This window comes from Desmodus rotundus, chromosome 13 (assembly GCF_022682495.2).
Source record: "Desmodus rotundus isolate HL8 chromosome 13, HLdesRot8A.1, whole genome shotgun sequence".
NCBI lineage: Eukaryota > Metazoa > Chordata > Mammalia > Chiroptera > Phyllostomidae > Desmodus > Desmodus rotundus.
The window spans coordinates 30,237,047-30,260,255 of NC_071399.1; the positions used below are offsets into that span (position 1 = coordinate 30,237,047).

The following is a 23,209-nucleotide window of genomic DNA, read 5'->3' on the forward strand; positions in this document are numbered from 1 at the left end:
TGCGGTTTTGATTTGCATTTCCCTGATGATTAGTGATTTTCATGTACCTGTTGGCCATTTGTATGTCTTTGGGAAAACGTCTTGTCAGGTCCTTTGCCCATATTTTTAATTGGATTGTTTGTTTGTTTTACTATCAATTTATTTGAATTCTTCATATAGTTTAGGTATTAACTGCTTATCAGATATATGATCTGCAGATATTTTCTACTGTAGGTTGCCTTTTTGTCGATTATTTCCTTTGCTCTGCAGGCAGTTTTTAGTTTGATGTAGTCACACTTTCCTTCTACATTATTATTATTATTAGCAAATGGTCCGTAGAAACTGAATGCTGTAAAAGAGATTAGATTCCACATTTCTTTTTAAACTACTTTAACTCCATGAGAGCATCCCCACAGTGCTGTAAGGTTGCTGGGTCTGGAGAACTATTAACTTAGATTTGTGAATACACCTTAAGATTAATCTGAAAGAGTCCACATTCCGAATGGGAGGAAAAACCCTTTAAAGCCACCTAAAAAAATAAAAATAAATTAAAGCCATCTGAAATCCTTTTTAGAGTGAAGTAGAAACTGCAGCTATTCAGAAAATACAAAATATTAAAATAGAAGAGACATTTCTTTTATAAATACCAAAGAACTTCATCAGACATAAAGTACTTATCATAGTTTTAAAATTGTTTAACTAAATGCACAAATATGAGCAGAAGGTTAACATGGGAGGAAAAGGGGTCAGATTCAAAGAAAGCACCAACGTGGAGAACTGATGCGGGGCTGTAGGTTTCTCTTTGGCGAACAGGCGAGTGTCGGCTGCTCCTGAGGCATTCTGACAGCAGGCACATGAGGGAGATGCACAGCCTCTGCTTTGGTTGAAAACACCTCCAGACCCATACATACCAAAATCTGGCACTTTACAAAATGCAAAACAAACAGCAACAACAATTTAAGAAAAAAACAACAGCAAATCCTCACCTGAAGTAGGCATGGCAATGGTAGAATAGCTCTCCTGATACATGGCCAGAAACAGAGAAGCGGCTTGTAACAAGCTATAAAGCAGTGGTCTGTGCTTTGGGGAAAGAAATCTAAAGAAATACAGTAGGCCCCCCTTAACTGCTGTTTTGCTTTTTGAAGTTTGTGGTCAACTGTAGTCCGAAAATATTAAGTGGAAAGTTCTAGAAATGATTCCTGAGTTTTAAATTGTGCATTGTTTTGAGTAGCAGGATGAAATCCTGCATTGTCCTGCTCCACCCTCCTTTGTCCTCATCTCCACGCCTTAAGTGCTTTCCCGCCATTAGTCACTCAGTAGCTGTCTCGGTTATCAGATCGACTGTCACAGCACCTGCTTGTGTTCTACTAGCCCTTATTTTACTAAATAATGCCACATTCACATGACTTTTACTCCAGCATATCATTATAATTGTTGTACTTTATTATTACTTACAGTTTTTAATCTCTTACTGTGCCTGATTTGTAAATTATACTTTATTATGGGTATGTGTGTATGTATAGGGAAAAAAGATCGTATATATAGGGTTTGGTACTATCTGTGGTTTGAGGCGTCCACTGGGGGTCTTGAACTATGTCCCCTGCAGATGAGGGGGGACTACTGTAATTCAGAAAGAAGAGGAAGAAGTCAAAGAGCGTGGCCAGAAAGGCCCTTGGCATGCCAGTGCGTGGTCATCCATGTGCTCTCTAGCAGCAACCAGATCAGCACTCGTAGGCTGCATGTTGACTGGGGTCCCGCGGAGCAGATCCTTACCCAGAAACTAAAAAAGCATAGGATCTGGAGCTGGATTGTGGCCTCTGACATTTAGTGGTTTGGTTTTCAGTTCTCAAAGCCTCTTTTTGTTACCATAATAGGATAGCTAATTATTATATTACAACTTAGTATTTTGTAAATGGTAAAGCCTTATGTATTGAATAGCAATGTTATTTATCTGATCTGTTTGTTGTGTATTACCTACATTGCATTTATTTATTCATTTATTTATTTATTTTATAAATTCTATTTTATTGATTATGCTATTATCATTGTCCTGATTTTTCCCCCCTTAGCTCCCCTCTACCCAGCACCCCCTACTCCCTCAAGCAATCCTCCTACCATTGTTCATGTCCATGGGTCATGTGCATAAGTTCTTTGGCTACTCCATTTCCCATACTGTACTTTACATCCCCATGGCTTATTTTGTGACCTGTTGGTACTTCTTAATCCCCTCATCTCATCACCCATTCCCCCACACACCCTTCCCATCCAACAACCTTCTAGTAACTTCTTTTCTCTTGCTTTTAAGAGTCTCTGTTTATCTTTAACCTTTGACCTTTTATGATATGTCTTGAAGTGGGCCTCTTTGCATCCATCATAATTGGTGTTTCTTGGGCTTGCATGTTTATTTCCTTCACCAAATTAGGGCAGTTTTCTTTTACCATTTTTTCATATAGATTTCCAATTTCTTGCTCTTTCTCTTCTCCTTCTGGCACCCCTATGTTGGACCTCTTAAAGTTGTCCCAGAGGCTAGTTATACTATCCTCATATTTTTGGATTCTTTTTTCTTCTTGTTGTTCTGTGTGGTGGTTTTTTGCTTCCTTATTTTCCTTATCATTGATTTGATTCTTGGCTTCATCCACTCCTTGTTGTTTCCTTGTAAGTTGTTTTTTACTTCAGTTAGTGTATCCTTTGTTTCTGAATGGATCTTTCTTATGCTGCTGAGGTCCTCACTAAGTTCCTTGAGCATCCTATAACCAGTGTTTTGAACTCTGCATCTGATAGATTGTTTATCTCCATTTTGTTTAGCTTTTTCTGGGGTTTTGACCTGTTCTTTCATTTGGGCCATGTTTCTTTGACTCCTCATTTTGGCAGCCTCTCTGTGTTTGTTTCTATGTGTTAGGTAGAGCTGCTATGACTTCCTGCCTTGGTAGCATGGCCTAATGTAGTAGGTGTCCTGTAGGGTCCAGTAGCACAGCCTTCCCTATCACCCAAGGTATGCCTTCTGTGTGGACTGAGTACACCCTCTTCTTGTAGTTGAGCCTTGGTTGCTGTTGGCATATCAATGGGAAGGATTTACCCAGGCCAGTCAGCTGCAAGGCCTGGCAGTGTCCACTGACCACCAACCTCCACCCTCCATGGAGGATCAGCTGGGCAGGGGCAGGGTGGTTGTGCTCCAGTGTGGTCTATAGTTGTCCAGTGGGTGCATTGGCCCTGGGGTTTCCTGGGTAGTACAGGCCAAGGTCAGCCCCCACCTGTATTTTTGCCCAGGGCACCTTGGCTGATCTGTAAAGCAATCTGAGATGGCTGCTACTTGTTCTGGGCTTGGAGATTTCCAAGTGAAGCCAAGCTGTGATTCTAATCTGGCTGCTGCTAGGGCTCACTGAAGCCAGCTGTTTCTTGTTTGATAGGATTTAGGAGCTAAGATCAGCCATTCTTATGGAAAAGCAGCTAGGGTAGAACCTGTGTGGATCTCCAAGGTGGGTCACACAGTGTTAGCCAGGTTGATGGGGTCTCAGATATGGCACAAGCCTACTGTCTCTGTTGGGGGCAGAGCCCAGCCAAGGAACAATGGCCTCTGCTCACCCAGATGCCAGACACTTCAGTCTCTCCCTGTATACTACTGGTGCTCTTCAAGCTGCCACCCCAGTACTCGAGCTCAGAGGAGTGAGTGTGAGTAGATGAGTGCATGTGTGGGTTCCCCAAGAGGAACTGCTTAGGGGTCCAGTAGCCTCCTCTCCCAACTCAATCCCTGCTGATTTTTGCAGCCAGAAGTTATGGGGACTTATCTTCCTGACACTGGAATCCTGGGCTAGGGGGCCTGGTGTGGATTTGGGACTCCTGGTTCCCAAGATATTCCTCCTGAATTTTTATCCAAGTGGGTGTGGGGCCCATTCTGCATCTGCACCCCTCCTTCCAGTCAGGATGGATGTGGTTTACTCAATTCTGTAGTAGACTTCCATTCAACTTGATTTCATAGTTGTCAGACTTCCATTCAACTTGATTTCTGACATTCCTGAGTGATGGTTGTCCTGCATTTTAGTTGTAAGTTTGATTTGGTTGTGTGAGGAGGTGAGCCACGTTTGCCTACATTGCCACCTTGACTGGAACCCACCCCCTACTTTGCATTTAAAGTGGCGTGTTTTCACACAGATCCTTGGAGATTCAAACATGAAGTTAAATGAGAGAAATAGACATGTGACTGCATGGATGCATTAAATTAACACAGCAAAAACATGGTGTGCATTGGGTATATGCTGTGCTTTTGTCAGTTGGCTAGTTTTAGGAAACTAAGGGGACCAACAAGTACCTGTATTCTGCCCTGGATGGAGTGGCTCAGTGGATTGAGTGTTGGCCTGCCAACCAAAGGGTCGCTGGTTTGATTCCAGGTCAGGGCACATGCGTGGGTTGTGGGCCAAGTCCCTAGTAAGGGGCGCACGAGAGGCAACCACACATTGATGTTTCTCTCCCTCCCTTCTCCTATCTCTAAAAATAAGTAAATAAAATCTCTTTTAAAAAATTTTAAAAAGAAGTACCTGTATTTTGCCATGTATATTGTGTACCTTTTTGCCTAAATTTTTGAGGGAAAGATACGGATGTACATTATTCGTGGGTAGTACCTGAAATACCTTGTGTCTGTTCTTGTGTTTTGTGATTATTTGTTACATAAAATATCTTGTACCATAATATGTTAAAAATAAATTCTAAAATTCCTTTATAATACAAAAAACAAGTATCTAAATATAAATAAATAAATTGAATTTAAATAATTAAAACAAAAGATTTTTTTCCTTGAAAGTTTGGGCATAAAACATAGGTGCGCATTGTACACGGCAAAATATGGTAATACTTTTTCTTCTTTTTTAAAAACAATTTGGGAAGGAACACACGGGAGACAGACAGATGGAAACTGAAAAACCAGCCTCACTATTGATAAAGGTCAGATTGATGGAGCTTCTTCACTTTTTTCCCCTAGAGATCCCTTTGACGGCCTGTCAAAGTGTGTGGACTCTTTCTTAGAATATAATGTGTTTAAATACATAAAATAAAATATAGAGGGTTATAGAAGGTATTGATTATATTGCAGGGAATATATGGACTTCTTCACTTTGGTGAATTATTTAACAAAATCTAGCAGCAGGTCCGATCATCTCAAATAAGTAGTGGGCACAGGTTGCCGGCAGGTAGAGCAGCAGCAGGAGTGAGAGATGAAGACCCTGGCTGCTTGGGGTGACTGGACAGAACCCACTGTGTCTCTTGCTTACCCTGATCATGGGAGGAAATATCACAGTTGGAAGTAAGTGTGTGGCCATTTTCTCATCTAAATTTATACACCTCTCTGTCCTCCTCCCTATCTGTCCATGGAATTCTGTCCATGGGCCCTAGGAGTCTGAGGACACCCGGTTGAGAGCCCATAGGTGAGAGTATTAGCTGAGCAGCTTCCCAAATGATGCCACCCTTGAATGAGAATGACCACGCCCGCCACCGCCTCAGGTGCAGCCAAACAAGGGGGGTCGATGCTATTGCAGCACCTGTGGTGGTGGTGGGAGTCCCCCGCCCAGTGAAAGCCAAACCAGAACCCCCCTCCACCCTCTGGAAGGATCAGCCATGGGAGTCCGAGCACTTTCCAGGGAGGATTGAGTGAGGCCGCCACCCCCTCAGGCGGGGACCTGCACACTGTGTCTCTGATGTGGGTTCCATCAGCCCCCTCGTGTCATGTTACTGCCACATCAGGCCAGTGATCTGAGGGGTTGGGCCCAGAGTGGGGGCTTGGTGTGGCCAGCCCTCATCCCCACTCGTGGCTTTCATGCCTGCAGGCCACGGTGGCTTCCAAAGAGGAGCGGCAAGGCCAGGGCAGTGGAGAAGCATCTGAGATAAGCCGCCAGTTCTGTCTTCGGAGGTGTAGGCAGGAGAGAAGCCCAGCGAGGGTCTGGTGAGCTCAGAAGGACCCATCCAGAGAGATGGCCTTTCTGTGCCTGGGGGATGCGGGCTGGACTCGGCATGTAGGATGTCTAAGTATGAAGGCTCCTGGGGGAGCATTTTGCTTATAACTACCTTCCGTCCCTGACCTTGTAAATCTTATGAAGAACTGGGCGCAGAGAACTGGGCCCCCTGCCCCTCAGTCCAACCCTGGGCATGGAAGTTGCTTGTTCTGATGTTGCCATGGCCAAGCTTTCTGGACAGCCTCCTGCTCTTGGACCCTGTCCCTCTCCTGCAGCCAGGAGCTGTGTGTCCCTCCTCTCCACATCCTTTCCTGTGCTCAGTCCCTCTGCGGTTCCCAGGCTGCTTGGTTGTGTCCCTGTTCTCCCATGACTAGGGTGAGAAAACCATGTTGTGGTCAAGAGCTCCCAAGGCCAACAACAGCCGATTCCTGTTGCGCCCCTCTGGAGCATGGACTCCAGGCAAACCGGCCTCTCCTCTCTGCCTTTCCCACAGACATTGGACTGAATGTGACAATCCAGCAGGGAAATAGCAGGACAAAGTGCTAAGAGTGAATCTGGAAACAAACCAAAGCTTTTCATAAACATTCCTGGTTTCTTGATATGTGAGATAGCTCACATAATTGTAGTGACTGGATAATCTCCAAGTGATACAAATGTGAAAGGAAAGCATTATCCATCTCTTCTGTATTTCTCTCTCAGGACTTTCTGAAGACGTTTTCCCCTGATGTCTTCCGGTTTTTCTGCCTGCAGAGCAGCTACAGGTCAGGTGAGCTGAACAGTGAGGCCTTCTGAGGTGATGGCTACAGCCTCTACTTGTGTCCAGCTCGGGAGAGGCTATTCTTACAGTCTGTGGGGAATACCAAAATACTGGCTAAGTGATAAGCACTGTCTTGTTAGCGTGGGTGCTTTCATCCCTTAAGGCATGGTTCTGAAAGTAAGCCTGAGGATGCACTATTAAGCACAATACCAACACTTGGCCAGAAGATTCCAGAACCTTATGGAGGCCGTGGGTCTTCCAGTCAGTCCTCTCTATCTACTCCCCCACCTCTCCCTTACTGTGGGGTCTAGACAAGTCTGAATCCCAAGGTGCCCTCCACTTCCTGCTTCATGGACAGTTGGACTGGCCGTCCTCACTCAGGGACTGAACCAGGAGCCCTCAAAATAGGGTCCCGCCCAGAGTGGGCAGTCCCTGCTGTGCTGCGATACTGCGTGCTGCTCTGGGAGGGTTGTCCAGCACAGTGTCCCTGGGGCCAGAGGTCGCTTCTTCACCCTGGAAGTGAGGTCTGGGGACTGCCACACCGCCCTGTCTGACTTGACCACTATCACAGCATTATGGCCTCTGTTTTTTATGTCTGGCACTGCAGGAGGAGCAGGTGCTCTTTGGGGACAGGTGGGCTCCTCAGCTTGGGCAGTGGGTATGACCATGTGACCAGGGATGCAGAGATTGGGGTGGTGTAGCCACAAGCCAAGAACATCTGGGCCACGAGAAGCTGCAAGAGACAAGAAAGGACCCTCCCTTTGATTTCAGCCTTTTTTACCTCCAGAAGTGCAAGAGGATGAACTGCTGTTGTGAGCCCCCAGACTTGTGGTACTGAGGCACGATAGCCCCAGGACGTGAACCCCAACCCTCACCACTTGGGGGCAGAGACTCCACCACTCTGGCTGTGCCCTGTTTTGGGGGGCCCAGGCTCTGGGCTGGCCCAGGTGGAGCAAGTGTTCTTACATCTGTCATCACCCACTCTACCAGTCTGAGTCTGAGGTGAATCCTCCCCCCTATCCTGAAATATTGGGCCCAAAGCCCTCATGGCACTAGCTGGTCTTTGAGCTGCTTCATGCACCCAAGTGGATCTCTGCCAGGTGGCAGAGTCGGCTGTCTGTGTGTTCATCTGTCAGTGGGAATGAGCCCCCCTCGGCCAAAAGCTACTGGGCGAGGTTTTCCATGTTTCTTCTGAGGTGGTGAGGCACCTGAGTCAGGACCCGCGGATCATCTGTGTGGGACGGGCCTCAAGGAGGCACAGGATAGGAAGCAGCTATGTCCTTTCTCCACTGTTGGGTTTCTGGGGTAATGTGAGGATGGCCTGGCTAAGAAACTGGGTCTGCTGGGTGTGGGCATGCTCGGCAGGCACCCCGGGTAACCACTTCGGCCCTTCCTCAGCCATCGACTATGGCGACAGTACCATGCTGCAAGCAAAGCACCTCCTCCTGGGTGTAGCTGCGTTTGTCCAGGATGCTCGGGCCTACATGAAGGGGCAGCTGGCGTGTGGCCCCATCAGGGAAGACGTGCTCTGGGAGAGGTAGGTGCCATCCCAAGATTTTCCTGGAGAGCCCTGGGTGCCGGACATGGGGCTGCCTAGAGGGAAGTGAAGCTTTTGGAGGCTAAGGACACTTACTCAGGAGTGCAGGTGTGGAAGCTCCCTCAGGTTCTGTGGTCCCACTGGTGAGGAATGAGGCGGCCCTGCTTTGGGGCAGCTGTGAAGGTTGTAAATAACATGTGTGCCTGGATGGGTTTTCCCGCTGGTGTTTTTTAGTGTGTAATGAATGGACAGAGGCCCTCGTCACCACGAGCGTGCCAGAGTGGAGGGAAGCGAGGGCTCCAGGGGCCTCGCCTCTGCCAATCAACACTCTGGCCCTGATGTGGACGGACGCCTCTTCTCACAATGGCCAGAACTGTTCTGAGGCCACCCAGCTGCAAGGTGGCCCAGACCCCAGTTGTTCCCCATGCCCTGACAGGGGGGAATCCAAAGGAAGTGGGACCAGGACCAGCAAAGATGGGCCTCAGGGAGTTAGACGTGGAGATAAAGCCTTGGAGAGGCCAGTGACAGGTGGTGGGTGTGCAGGTGCGTATGTGCAGAGTGGGAGAGGAGGGTTGAGGGACATGACAGAGCCGCAGGACACGGGGCCTGAAGTGCGAGAGAGGAGGAAGAAGGCCAAGGGCCCGTTTCCTTGTGGGCTGGGAAGGACAGGGGAAGGGGATGATCACCCTGGAGACTGCTCAAGGGGGCTTAGGGTGGAGGAAAGGAGAGGGAGGGCTGCAGCGAGGGCGCGGGAATGGGACACAAGTGTGCTGTGCCTGAGTGAGGGACGTGTTTGTTTCTCCCCATCTGTCCAAGGCTCAGCCACACCAGGGCTGCTGTGAAAGCTGCCTTGGCAGATGACTTTGACACACCCAGGGCAGTGGATGCCATCATGGATCTCATTCACCAGGGGAACAGACAGCTGAAGGTGGTCGCTAAGGTAACTCCAAGGACATGACCCCAAAGTAAGGTTTTTGTTTGGTTTTTTCTTCCTTGTAAGGAACAGATGCCACCTTCCCAACTCCCTCGGGTAACTTCATCTCCCACAGCGGGTGGCTTCCAGGCCTCTCCTAACCTTCCCTTAAGTATCTGGAGCTACTCCACCCCAAACATGGCCTGCTCCGTTGGCCCTGTGAAAGAGACAGCCACTTCCCTGAGCCCAAGAAGTAGACACAGGTGTAAGTGGGACACAGGGAGGGCCCAGCACACTGAGAGTCGGCATTGCACGTTTGCCAGTACAGGAACTTGTAACCCTCCTGTTCGCTCAGAGGAATCTGAGTTTGTTGCTAAAACGTGAAGTAGCAGAGGAAGCCCTGTGCTTGGAGCCTGACTCTGTGTCCACCCAGCCTGGCCCTTCTCTGGGCATTGGTGTCAGTCTCATTCGTGAGGCTCCGCCCTCATGACCCAGTGACCTCCCAAAGGCCCCATCTCCTAATACCATCAGGCTAGGGGTTAAGTTTCAATGTATGAGTTTGGGGGACACAGTTTCAGACCCTAACCCACCCCCAGATTCCAGGTCAGTGAACCCAGGGGCAGGATTAAGCCCCTGCCCCGTGGTGGTTTGGTTTGCCAGGGAGTGGCAGCTCCAGGATTCAGTCTAGGGCCTCCTGCCAGGACGCATGCCCTCATGGGGGCACGACAGGCGGAAGGGACCTGTGAGGTCTCTGTTCCGTTCCACAGAGTGTCCTTTGCTGTTAAAGAGCCTTGTGTGGAAATCTGTCACAGGAACCCCGTGGTCCTAGGAGTCCTGCTGTGTTCGGCGCCATCATCTCCTACATTGAGCAGTTTTTTGAGACGGTTGGAATTTCTTTGGCAGAACGACAGGTACACCCCTCTCTTTCCAGTCCTCAGCTGTGGGACATTTACAAGCTAGTACAATAAGAACCAGATATCCCCCCCCTTTTAGTGGATAATTGTAACGGCAAATTTACTTATGTGCTTAAAACATATTATGTTCCTTAAAAGGTTAATGCCCAGAGTATCTTTTTTATTAACTGAAATTGTAACAGTTCTGAGCAGAAGCAGTAGCACATCTTAGCTACAGAGTGGTGTGTCATCAGCTCTGTATGCACTCGTTTTGGGTTTTTCTTGGGTATGTCTTTTATTTAGAAAGAATCTCAAAATGTACAGACTACAGTAAGAGAACATTTTTTCCTGAGAGTAAGCTGCCAGCCAGGCCCCTCGGTGTATATCCTACTGACAGAGATCAGTCCAGTCCCGACCCCTGGGCTCCCCCATTCTCCTAAAGAGCCCTTTGTGGCAAAAGGGTCCACTTCAGAACTCGCGGTGCTTCCTCTGCACCAAGCCAGGACTCGGCCATTTCCCCGAGGGGCCTGGTTGCTCTTAACTGCTCGGAGCCCCTGGTGAGCGGAGCTGGGAGGAGTGTGCATGGTGTACACACGGTGTCCAGGTTCATTCCTGTGTTACTCTACGCTGGCACCCAGGGCCGACCACCAACACTTTAATTCCAGTCCCCCAACAAAGGGTTCATTCTGTTTTCCTCCCTTTTCATACGTAACTCCTGTATAGTTACGTATGAAAAGGGAGTCTCCTCCATACATAGTCTCCCTGATAGTGAGAAACCTGCTTTCCAGGATCCTAAACGTATTTCCTTAGATACTACTCTCCCAGTACACAGTCTCCCACTGTGGGGACGCCCTCCTCACTCGCTGGAGCTCTGACTCTCCCGTCCCTCCCTGCCTGGACCACCTTTTCACCCCTCAGGCTGTGCCCCGTCAGTAGGCTGCCCTCTGCATGGGCACCCCATGGGGCTCTGCGGGCCCTCCTCTTCTCCATGGGGCCCATGTTGCTCTGCTACACCTAACAGCTTTAGGACTGTTGAGGATGGGGAAAGGAATGGGCTAAAATAGCTGTTTTAGAAAACACAGCATGTGAACAGGTTGTTAACATGGGAAGGTCTGGCCCGCAGATAGGAGTGACTGTCACAGAGGCACTGGAATCAGCCACTCTTCCCAGATTCCTTCACAGCACTGCCAGGTTCTGCCACTGCCATCGGGCACTAGCACGGAACAGCTGCTCACTGCTTCGAAGCGGGGGCTGCCATGTCAGCTCACCTGGCTCATACCTGGGGGAGCCTGCCACTAGGGGGACTTGGCTGGAGGTGGGAGTCACGCAGGCCTGTCTCCTGGCTGCCCCTGCGCCATGATAGGGAGTGTCCCCTGTAAGCTGGGGCACATCTCTTACGACCTTTAAGTACGGTGAATTTCTCTGACCTTAACACAGATTGCCATGTCTTTGTGATAATTTCAAAGTTTGTTTTAATGATAGACATTGATTACTTAGTAGGCTTAATGTCCTTTCCTAGGCCGTCCAGGGACTGCTAGCCAGTTCGTACAAAGTGACTAGTGTGAGGTGACCCAAGTTTTTGCAAAGTCTGTATTAATTTTCACATGAAACTCTCCGGAACCTGTCTTGGGTAAGAAAAGGCATACCTGACCAAGCTGTGCCTGGCCCTTGTCAGGAACAGCTCACTCGCCTTCTCCACCCAAGGGATGACACCGGAGACTACTTTGGACTCATGTTTTTACAACACAAATTATCTCTATCAGGCTTCTCAGAGAAATGGCCTATCCCTGGCATGGTACAGAGCAGTAATTGAGGGCCATATGAGGTTTAAGAAGTTTTACCCAAAAGTACGACGTTGGGGTTGTTTCTTTCACACACACAAACTAATAGCCACCAGGCTCCCTCTCCACTGTGGAGGAAGAAACTGTGTAGAGGGGAGAGGACCTCTGGCAACCTGGAGCAGTTTAGACCCCTTTCTCCAGCTGTGCATGGAGACTGTTGGTCTCCAACCACCCAGTGAAAACACTGTGTGTGTCATGCGGTGTTATCTACATTGTTTTAAATATTTGGTTAGAGTGAATGGATTTGGTTTCCTTGATCCATAAGGCTTAAGAGTTCTCGGCTCTGCCTGTTGAACTAGATGATAATGAACATCTTTAGATGTTAGCACCTCTGTGGAGCAGCTGCTCCCGGCTTTAAGTTAGTGTGAGTCTGGGACCAGAGGGAGGAACCTGCTCTAGGCCTCGCCCCTGGATTACTCCGAGGCCTGCCTGCAGTGAGGGCCCTGCAGGGGGAGCCGTGAGCTCTGCCTGCGTGACAGACATTCAGGAGAGGAAAGTGGATATTTACCAATAGCCCGGTACCTCACAGCCTCTCCTCCCAGGCCCATGAGAAAAACTGGCCGAGAGTTCTCTGCAGTGCCCTAGGGAGGACGCATGCTGGATGGGCTTAGCCCAGAATTCACCCGCCTGTCAGGTACGCCAGCAGCCATCTTGGCTGCTGCCAGGATCTTGCTGGTTACACCGTTCCTCCTGGGTATAGTTTGTTTCAGGGGACAGCAGCTCAGCCACTCTACACAGCGTGGTGGAGGAGCTGGTCCGATTCCGGCTCAAGGTCCGACAGTTCGCCCTGGCCACGGGAGAGGCTACCGGGGAGGCCCGGCGGCAGCTGCTCCTAGAGAGGCAGCCCCTGCTGGAGGCATGTGACACTCTGCGCCAGGACCTTGCTGCTCATGGCATCAGTATTAAGGTGAGCCACTGCCACAGAGGCCCAGTGACAATGAGCCTGAGATGACTACCCTCAGATGCTGTGTGAACCAGCTGGCATCACACAAACACAGGAAGGTCAAAGCTCATTCCCTGTGAGCACAGGGCCATATGAGGGGATGAACCACATATGGCCCTCATCCCCTGTGGTGAATATGAGGAGGGTAAAGTTGGAGCCAGGAGGTACACTAAGGGTGGGGGGACCTGGGAGAAGGTCAGAGTCAGAACCTGAGGGAACACTGAGGCTCAGGGACATGTGTACTCGAGGAATAGGATGGACACAGGAGCAGACCTGCATTCTTGCTCAGTCCCTTTTCCTGCCGCAAGTGGCCCTTGCCCAGCCTGCCAATGGAAGGCAGTAGCGTGACTGTTTCTAAGCATCCGGCTGCTTCCTTTAGTGTGGCCCAGACCAGTGGAAGCATCAGGGCACAGGCAGTGCCCTGTCACTGGGAGCTCTGGCCATCTCGCCCATTTACTCCTTGAGCCAAGTGAGCCTGCTCAGCCGGGACCTTCCTTCTCCCCTCCAGGACAGGAGCAGCACATCCACCTGGGAACTGCTGGGTCGGAGGTCAGAAGATCACAAACCTGGGAGCTGAGATGCATGAAGCAGGAACCACAGGCTCACAATGTGGTCTGTGCTTGCTTGTCACTATAGAAGCTTTACATTAAAGTTTTCCATTGTGGCTATTTAGTCAACATTAAAATAAATCAAACTGATACCATCCCATTGGTGTGTTACTAACTATGGCTAAAAAATGGATCTTTAAAAAATTTTTATTTATTTTGAGAGAGGAGGGAAGGGAGGGAGAAAGAGGGAGAGAAACGTCAATGTACAAGAGATACATCAATCAGTTGCCTCTCACATGCATCCTGCTGGGGACCTGGCCCACAACCCAGTGCTCAATCCACTGAGACACACCAGCCAGGGCTAAAAAATAGATTTTTTTATAGTACCAACAGCTACAGACTGAAGAACAGTTTAATCAGCCAACATCATCTGTGATATAACTCAGCCAGTCTGTGTCCCTAAGCCCAGTGCCCAGGATGTAAGTCTTAAATGGGAGTCTCAGAAGACATCATAAGAAAGCAGATGGACCTGTGAATGGGGACAGCAGGGCGGCAGCTTCCAGGACACCCCATATTCCATGGAGACCTTGGGGGTATCTGGCTATGCTGCCTGGACCGCAAGTGCCAGGCAGTGATGAACTATCATTCTGGAGGAGTCAGGGTGGCAGGGGTGCAAGGCACGGGGGTACAAGAGGCGGCCAAATGCACAGGAGGGTGCATGGTGGACAACCTGGGACTGAGCCAGCTGGCCTTGGTCTTGGTCCCCCCACCCTTTCTGCGGCAGGTGGGGAGCTGTAGCTGTTCAGTGAACTAGAAGGATAGAGGGTGACCCTCTTGCCAATTCCCCCAGCTTTCAGGTCCTGGCCGGGTGCAGCCTCAGGCAGCAGCAGGTAAGTTCATTCTGGGCACAGTTGTAGATAGCTTGGTGTGGGGCTTGACGGCTATGCTCACTTTGTCATTGACCTTCATGACCCTCAAAGGCCTTGGTGTTCCTAGTCTACTGATAAGGACACTCGTTTGGAAGCCGACTTGTTAAAAATGACCCCATTAGTGTATGATGGAGTGAAGACCCCATATGGCAGGCAGGCCCTTTACAAGGACATATCCAAATAGGGTCGATTCAGGATGGGGGAAGCAGACTGTCCCCTGATGCCTAATTGGCCCATCCAGTACCTCCTGCTGCAATCCTGGTCTCAGGGACCCAGATCTGGTCCCAGCAAGAGAATGTGCTTAAACTAGTGAGTACTCTTGGGTTTACTAGAACATACAAGGAAACACTTACAAAACTTCACTTAAAGAAGTATTGGTTCCTGGCTACTTGGGGACACTTCCTATCTCCTTTTTAAGCAAAGGGATTTTGTACTTATTTAAAGTAAAAATTTAAATAACAAATGAGCAGGAATAGTTCCCATGGCTGTTGAATTTTATTTTCTATGTAAAGAAATGGCAACATTTCAGGCTTATTCTTCAAATTACTTCATTTTAATAACATTGGTAAACACTGGTAAAAAAAAAAAAAAACACATTAGATAAGCTTAGATAATTTTAGCTCCTTAGTACCTGACAATGTCCTCAACTTAGGAAATTTGAAAGATGGGTTTTGGCTATTTAAGAAAAAATGTAAAACTCTACATTGAAATAAACCAGGTCTGCCTTTTATGCCACCAGGATTTAGATATAAGTCCCCAAAGGAAAAATGTCCATGAGTTTTTCTGGAGAAGTTCACATATAGACAGCAAAACTTCTAGAGTTAGATAGTGGCATGTATCTTTTAAGAAAACTTACAAGTTCATGACTGGTTTAAAGAAAGCAGGATCCGTTTGGGGTGATGTGTCCGAGCCGCAGAGCTCCGTCCAAGCATAGGCATCAAGGGCAGACAGACTTCTGAAGGGACTGTACGCTCAAACGCACATATTAGCAATCAAACCCCATGGAGAAATGACGACAGGAAACACGTCACTCTCAGGCTACTGACAGAAAAACTCCCATACAACCAAATAAAAGCGAACCAGAGGCTAACAAGGCAATAAAATGTCTCAATTACAGCAGTTTCAGATATATCGACTTCTTCAATGGAATCTAAATATTCCTGAGTACACACTCACCCACGTGAAAACAAGGATTGCGGTTCTGCTCTGTTCAGTACCCCCAGGGCCCTCCGGGCACCATCCACCATCAGAGCCAGCATCCTGAAGGCTTCCTTCCAAGAGAGCACACCAGTGGGCATCCCTCCCACTCAGGTACCCTCTGCTGGGCCTCGTCAGCCACCTCATGCACTTGTGCACACAGGCATGGACACATGAAAGCGTAAGACACGAAGTACTTCAGGGCCCCACCCGTGTGCACACAGGTGTCAGTGTCCCATTAAGTTTCCTTCTCAGATTTTCCCATGGTGCTTCCAAAAAGATTTCCAAGGTCAAACTGATCACTGATTATTCTAAATACTTTAACCAAATAACCAAAACAACCAATGCTTAGTATTTCTGCACAGACCTTTTCAACATAATCACTAATTAAAAAAAGAAAAGTGAGCTAAAGAATAAATGCCATATTTTTTGGTGGATCTCAATTTTTTTAAAAGAAGCAAAACTCATTATTCTCAAAGATGTTAGGAAACAACCAACTGGATCCCTTTGAAAAAATATCTAATAAGAGGAACTTCTTGCATAAATAAAAGAAACATGAAGTGCCTTGGTAGAGAGAATAAGAAATAAGCTCAGATAAACTAAAACAGAACTCTGCAATCTTGGAACAAGTCCACAAATTCAGTAGAGCTGGTTAAAGGTTTTCTCGTTCTCAAACAATTCTCCATTTTTTTGTTATTGCTAGGAAGTTAAGAACAGTTCAGGAGTACTTTGTTCAGTGTCATTGTAACATTTCAAAACTGCATTATTTAGCCAAAAAGTGCTGCATTCCCAATTTTTTAAATTCTCTACATCAACCCATGTATCCTAGACTCCCAGACAGCTATGCTGCTCCGGTGCCCAGGGGGTTCAGACACATCGGACGTGGGTTTTCTCATTAGGAATACATTTTCTTCCATCGCAGTACCCACTTTCTTCCCGTTTGCACCAGCTCAAGTTTCGAAGAGTTTGCTGAATGCAGGTCCAATTTCTGCAATCATGGTGGTGGTGGTGGTGGAGCGGCCGTGCTTCTGGAAGGCTTGGTGGTTGCACTGCCTTGTGAGGGAGCACGCACCAAAGGCAGCCACGAGGAGAGGGCTGAAACTGCAGGACAGAGGTGTTAGCAAGGTGCTGTGGGAGGAAGGAAGCTCCCCCTCCACGGCTTTGTCAGACATCAGGAGCCAGAAGCCAACAAAGGCTCTGATTTCCTTCCTGTTTCCACCCTGAGACCCCAAATTGGCCACTTCTAATCTGATATGCCGCCACTGAGGCAGGCAGAAGGTGGCTTTACTATAATTAAAATAACCATTAGCACCCCCGATACTGATATTCCCTGACAAAAGGCATATCAAAAATACCTACCATCTGGAGAAAGGGTAGAACACAGTAGTTTTCCCTCGGTGAAAACTGGAGCAGTACTTAGTGGCTGCAGTTTGGGCGTGAGGGACTGACCATGATCTGAGAATGCAGGCTCTTCCTGTCACTACCAGACTCCCGCTACAACTCTCCTTTCCACACACACACAACTCTTGGGCCCATTTGGGTGGGTGCTCCCTGCCTGCCAGATGTGCTGCAACCTCACGGGCCCAACACTGCTTTACCAGGTGTCAGGCGGGGCCCTCCAGGCCCAGGACGTCCCACCCTGGCATGTGTAGCCATCAGTGTCACCATGAAGGGTGCAGAGAAGAGAAACAGGGGTTCACAGAGGGGTGGGAACTGCTGGAATTTACTCATAAAGCTGTTATGTGACAGCAGAAATGGGTCAAAGCCCTGATATCAGAATTCTGCTGCTTCTTAAAGGAAACTCACCTTTCAGGACAGCATCTACCTCAAGTAAGCTCTACCTCTGCCTGCATATTTTTTAATTTTCTATTCTATAGCAGGTATGCATCAGATCTCCTAAAACAGTGTTCTCAAACTTGGCTGCACATCAGAGTTAATGGGAGAGCTTTAAAGGCTAGGGATTCCCCAGAGCCATTGGTATCCAGTGACAGGATGGGGCCCAGACATATGGAGCAACAGCTCCCAGGTGAACGTCCTGGGATCAGACTCTGCCCTGGAATCTCCTTCACACAACAGTAACACCAATATTTCATTTGGAATGTTCCAAGCAGCCACTGATGAGAAGTGTGAGCTACTAAAACAGCTTACGCAGTTCAAAAATTTCAAAGTAGGACAGATGAAGATGTGCTATACCCGTTTGTTTTCTCAGGTCCGGCGTGGAGTGCCCAGTGCACCAGAACGCCCAGGGAGCCAGACAGGAGGTCTCCTTGCCCACCACACCTGCGGTAACTGCCCCGCAGGCTGCACTCGAGCACTGCAGAGCAGAGTGAGATGGGTGTTAGAGCAAGGGCTATTTCAGGTCATCCACAGGTCTTCCTCAATTGTTCCTAACAAGGAAGCCTGTCTTTTACAAGTACAGGAAACCGAGGCAGGCAGAAGTTGGGTTGCCCCAGAAGAACCTATTTAGTATGATGGTCAGCGGACCTATGACTCAGAACCATGGAGGGATCTGCCGGAAGAGGTCAGAAGAACATGCATAACGCACTCTGGCTCTCCCTCCTGCAGGCTCCGGGCATCTCACACTCCAGAGAGGCCACCTTCAAGGAGACATGCACAGCGCTTGCGCCCCTGCCCAGGCACAGCTGGTAACCCTCATGACTTCATTTCTGCTGTGTAATGAGGAATTTCTATCTTGGAAACAGGTTGTTATATGGTCCAAATATGTTAAGAGTCTAGAGCACCTTCTAGCAATAAAAGGGCCCAAAGGCTTCAGGATCCCTCCAAGACACTCACTGCATCTCCTGGCCAGCATATGAAAGGGACAAAGTCAGACAGACATGACTAAGGTTGCCTTCTGTTCTCTGTTGGTCCTGACTTCTGTGACCTTGTCAGCGACTCTATACCTAGGTGACAGTTCTTTGTATTAAATTCTCTGTTAAAGGAACTGGTGCACACTTTGTGTCCAGATCAGATTTTTCTGTTTTCAGGGAGCTAGAGAGGTTCTACACCTCTGGTTATGCACTGTGTAGACACAAGTAAATGGTGACAGCCCATCTTGCCCTCACTCAATGGTCCACAGGCTTCTGTGGAAAGAATGTGACTGAAATATTTGCCACATTCAGCACCTAGTGATTCTCACTAGCGTCAGCTCTGAAGGTTTCTTTACTTTCAAGTCATTTTCATAAACTAGGACAAAACACAGTAAAATATTCAAATAAATTCATTTATGTTGCAGGCAAGACAGAAGTGGCAGGTCGAGAACTCTGGAACACCACCTGCTGTTCCAGCCGCTGCCCACTGGCTGCTTCTTATAAATCATTAACAGAACTTTAGCCACTGCACCTGGTATCAAGCAAGATCAGCACTGATGACTGTCACTTCCCTTTGCAGTACAAAGAGAACTAAAAATGGACTTTGAAGAAGTTGTGATTAACAAGCTCATCAGGAAGTCCCTGTTTGTGGACCACGTGATGCATATGGTGTGTGAGGGTGTAAGACATGAGGGACCACATGTGATGTACAAATGTGTGACACATTATGCACCTGTACTGTGTGTGAATGAGGTTTTCCTAAGGCTTGTACCCAGCATGGCCACACTGGGTGAAGCCCAAAGCCACTCACCTTGTGTGCCATCGGAGATCACGTCCTGCTCCCCTTTCTGGACCACGGTCACATTCCCCAGGGCCTGGCTGAGTCTTAGCACAGCTCCTCGGCGATCACTGCCATCCACAGGGTCTCTCAGCTACAATGTAGGACACCACAACCAAAGCTGTCAAAGACACTTGAAAAGAGCCCACAAATGTGGACACAACGACCATCCTGCTCCATCCATCCTGATCCTCAGACTGTCATATCTAAGGGACTCCCCCAAGCCCAAGATGGCCCCACACACAAAAACATGTGTTCCATCCACCAGCTGGAAAGAGGCCCAGGGTATCACAGGCAGAAAGTCCTCCAGGTGGATGCCAACACAGGGGCTGGAGGCAGAAATGCTCTGGTGCCCATCCCCTACCTTGTTAGGCCAATGGTAAAGAACACTGCTCATGGCTAGGATTTTAAAGGTTTGCAGAAGGGATTCAACTTTGAATGATAGTGCACTAACATTTATGGGGCACTTGATATGTAAAGACTCATGAATTTACATACAAGGTCTGTCTGGAAAATTCCAGCCATTGTTAATATAACAAGAACAATTTGCATGACATGGATATAACCTGGCAGCCAAGGGGCGAGGATGGGAATGTGCATGCATGAACAATGACAACTTCACTGTATTAGTCAGTGGGGGCAGTAGACACTGTTAAGTGAGCATGTGTACTGTGTGGCTGTCCCATTCAAAATTACTGAGTAGAGCAATGAATCTGCATCAAATTTTGCATTAAGCTTGAACATTCCTCCGCGAAAACTACTGCATGATTCAGAAGGTCACAGCTATGGGCAATGGGTGATTGGCAGCTCCATCAAGACAATGCACCCTCTCACACATCACATCTCGTGCAGAGTTTTTTGGCAAAATATCAAATCACCCAGCTGACAGCCCCTCTGTGGCCCAGATTCGGCATTTGGTGCCCTGTGACTTCTGGCTTTTCCCAAAACTAAAATCGCCTTTGAAATGAAAGAGATTTCAGATCATCAATGAGATTCAAGAAAATATGACAGGGCAGCTGATGGCAACTGGGACAATTGTGTGAGGTCCCTAGGTGCCTACTTTGAAGGGACTGAAGCATCGTTGTCCTGTGTACAATTTTTCTTGTATATTGTATCTTCTTCAATAAATGTCTTTTTTTCATATTACATGTCTGGATACCTTCTGGACAGACCTCGCATATTATTTCATTTCATCCTCACATACTCTATGAGGCAGATACTATCATCATCCACATTTCAGATGAGGTAACGCAAGATAAGGATGGAGTAATCTGTGTAGAGTACACAGCATGCAGGTCAGACTGACCTGAGCCCGCTGCCCTGCCTTTCATCCAATCAAAGATACACTGATTGGAAGATGTCCCATCACTACATGTGCCACCAAGGGGGGGAAACCCTGTTAGCATGTGAGAATGCATCATAGAATATGCATGTATCCACTCAACATCTCCAAGTCTGTCCCTGCAGATGCACCTGCAGGGACCGGTGGCTGCAGAACCTCAGAGCATGTCCCCGCCCCTCCTCAGGATACGGAGAGCTCGCACCCTATCAGGTGGTCACCAAACTCACCACAGCTTCACAGAGTCTGATGAACTCCATGTGGTTGGGTGTGAGGACGGCCTTCTGGTAGCCCTGGATGAGGGCTGGCTGCTGAGCGATCAGCCACAGCCCATCCTGCACAGAACAAGGACTCCCATTTACTGCATGGCCCTGGGCACCTGGCTGTGAGGAGGGGACAGGAGACGAGGGGCCACACTCACTGCATCAATGACGATGGGGATAGCTCTGGCCTTTGATGCTTCTAAAATGCCCTGCGTGAAAAGAAAGCTATGCTGAGCAACAAGGCCATCACCTCTCAGAGGAGTTAAAAGAAAAACAAACAGTCCCTTGATCAATTTCAACATCAGCTTATCAACAAATAGATAGAAAATAATAAAGTAATTGCCTAAAATAAACAGAAAAGATCCAAATGGACTGATAAGAGCCCTTTTGTAAGGCAGGGCCCAGGTAACTCTGAAATCGTAAGCCCATGGGCAACATTATACACAGCACTGGGTCCCAGGCTAGCCCATGAAGGACAACCTCAAGCTGGCATCTCCAAATTTCCAATGGATACTAATCCTCAGGACTCAGAAATAAGAAATCTGAAGTCTTGGGAATTCCCCAAATCATCAGCTTTTATATATTTTTCATAATACTTCCTGTTTTACAATAATGAATCACCATCATAATACACAGAAAAGCACTGGTCTCTGAAAAGGTTATATTAAAAGTTTCAGAGGTTTTATGCTAAAAAAATATATACAGGTTGGGGCAAAAAATAGGTTTACAGCTGTGAGTATGAGAAACAGAGTTCATCTTGTATTATTAGTTATTAATCGTATTATTTTCCATACAAACAACTGTAAACCTATTTTTGCTCCACCCTGTATATACAATCAGCACATGGTTGCTTATTATGATGAACCAAGTGTAAGATTATATACTGCAACAGCATATAAAGATGATCTCTAGCCAATACACTTGAAAGAAAACGTTAAAGGAAGAGAATAAAACAAAATGTATGGTAAGCAGAAATAGCTTAAAACACTGAAAGATAAATCCACACATATTTAATTTTTTCCTATTAAAGTTCTTAGAAAAAACAGTAGCCTAAAGTGACTATTCAAACACTGGGAAATGTATTTGAATATATAACATCATAAAACACTCAGGTCTCCTGGCACAGTTAAGAGCACCAAACAGAATTACGCACCAAAGTCACCCATTTATCGACTGGTTTGCTTCCATCCCTCAGAGGATTTGTATGAAGTGCACTGTGCATTTAAACCTGTCAATATTTCCTGCATTTGCGAGGGTGGCTGACGTTGGCAGCAGTCAGAGCCACGAGTACACACTTTTAACAAGACAACAATTCCAGATGAGACTGGCTGATGACATCACTACCACTCTCCAAAACTTCGGCCACATAGTTAATAATCTAACATAAAAAAGAATGGCACAGGAATGAACGAGCCAGACCCAGGTCAGAAAAGGCTGGAGGATGGTTGAGTATCACTGCAACATCTCTACTAAGACACAACTAAAACAAAACAAAAAGCATTCCCATATAGGAGCCCAGGCGGAAGTGAGGAAGAATGGCAGCGCCCCAGAGCAGAGTCCTGGCAAGGGCAGCCTGTTGGTGGAACAGCAAATTGCTAATAGCTCTCTGATTCAGCAACACAACTTGTAGGAAATTATCCTAAAGAAAATACCTAAAAGAAATGGACAAATATATATATAGAAATGTTCAAGACATCATGAATACAATAAGAAAAACTGTAAACAGCCTAAAATATATATTAACTATATATCATAGTATATATGTTATATATAGTATATTATGATGTAGCATTATAAATATATTATAGTATACTATGCTATAGCATTTCACACCAAAGAAGCAAAATATACATTCTTTTCAAATGCACACGGATCATTTTCAAAGGTAGACCACATGGTAGGACACAAAATAAGCCTCAATAAATTCAAGAAAATTGAAATCATTATCAAGCATCTTCCCAGATCACAACAGTTTGAAACTAGAAACCAACTTCAAGGAAAAACTGAAGAACATTCAAATACATGGAAACCAAATAAGATATTATTAAAAAATGAATGGGTTACCAATGAGATTTAGAAAGAAATCAGAAAGTACCTGCAAACAAATGTACACAAAACAACCCAAAACCTATGGGGCACAGCAAAGGCAGTCCTGAGAGGGAAATTTACGTTAATACAGGCCTACCTAAAGAAGACTAAAAAATCTCAAATAAACAATCTAACACTACGTCTAAAAGAGCTAAAAGAACAACAACAAAGCCCTGAGTGAGAAGAAGGAAGGAAATAATCAAGATCAGATTAGGATTAAATAATGTAGAGACTAAAAAAAAAAAAAACAATGCAAAATATCAATGAATCCAGGAGCTGATTCTTTGAAAAGACAAACAAAACTGACAAACCTTTAACAAGAATCAGCAATAAAAAGAAGAGAGACCACTCGAATAGATAAAATCAGAAATCCAAAAGGAAAAGTAATAACTGAT

At 47.0% G+C, this 23,209-nt stretch overlaps 2 protein-coding genes across 9 annotated transcripts in view; one reads left to right on the plus strand and one right to left on the minus strand.

Moving 5' to 3' along the window:
- The window catches only part of CARS2 (cysteinyl-tRNA synthetase 2, mitochondrial), a 47,577-nt gene extending 34,072 nt beyond the window's left edge, over positions 1-13,505 (plus strand). For both annotated transcript variants that reach the window (XM_024578935.4, XM_045186605.3), the window contains 6 exons: positions 6,618-6,684; positions 8,074-8,212; positions 9,029-9,152; positions 9,938-10,036; positions 12,560-12,766; positions 13,311-13,505. In XM_024578935.4, coding sequence (XP_024434703.1) covers positions 6,618-6,684; positions 8,074-8,212; positions 9,029-9,152; positions 9,938-10,036; positions 12,560-12,766; positions 13,311-13,379 — 705 coding nt within the window. In that variant the 3' untranslated portion in view covers positions 13,380-13,505. The remainder of the gene's footprint in view (positions 1-6,617; positions 6,685-8,073; positions 8,213-9,028; positions 9,153-9,937; positions 10,037-12,559; positions 12,767-13,310) is intronic.
- Positions 13,506-14,752: 1,247 nt separating this feature from the next.
- NAXD (NAD(P)HX dehydratase) overlaps positions 14,753-23,209 on the minus strand; it is a 35,045-nt gene continuing 26,588 nt past the window's right edge. For 5 of the 7 annotated variants that reach the window (XM_024578827.4, XM_024578828.4, XM_024578826.4 and 2 more), the window contains 5 exons: positions 20,885-20,935; positions 20,694-20,798; positions 19,098-19,218; positions 17,670-17,790; positions 14,753-16,577 (listed from right to left, as the gene is read on the minus strand). In XM_024578827.4, the coding sequence (XP_024434595.2) occupies positions 16,427-16,577; positions 17,670-17,790; positions 19,098-19,218; positions 20,694-20,798; positions 20,885-20,935 (549 nt within the window). In that variant the 3' untranslated portion in view covers positions 14,753-16,426. The remainder of the gene's footprint in view (positions 16,578-17,669; positions 17,791-19,097; positions 19,219-20,693; positions 20,799-20,884; positions 20,936-23,209) is intronic. The other 2 variants (XM_045186607.3, XM_024578831.4) reach the window with 2 other exon arrangements.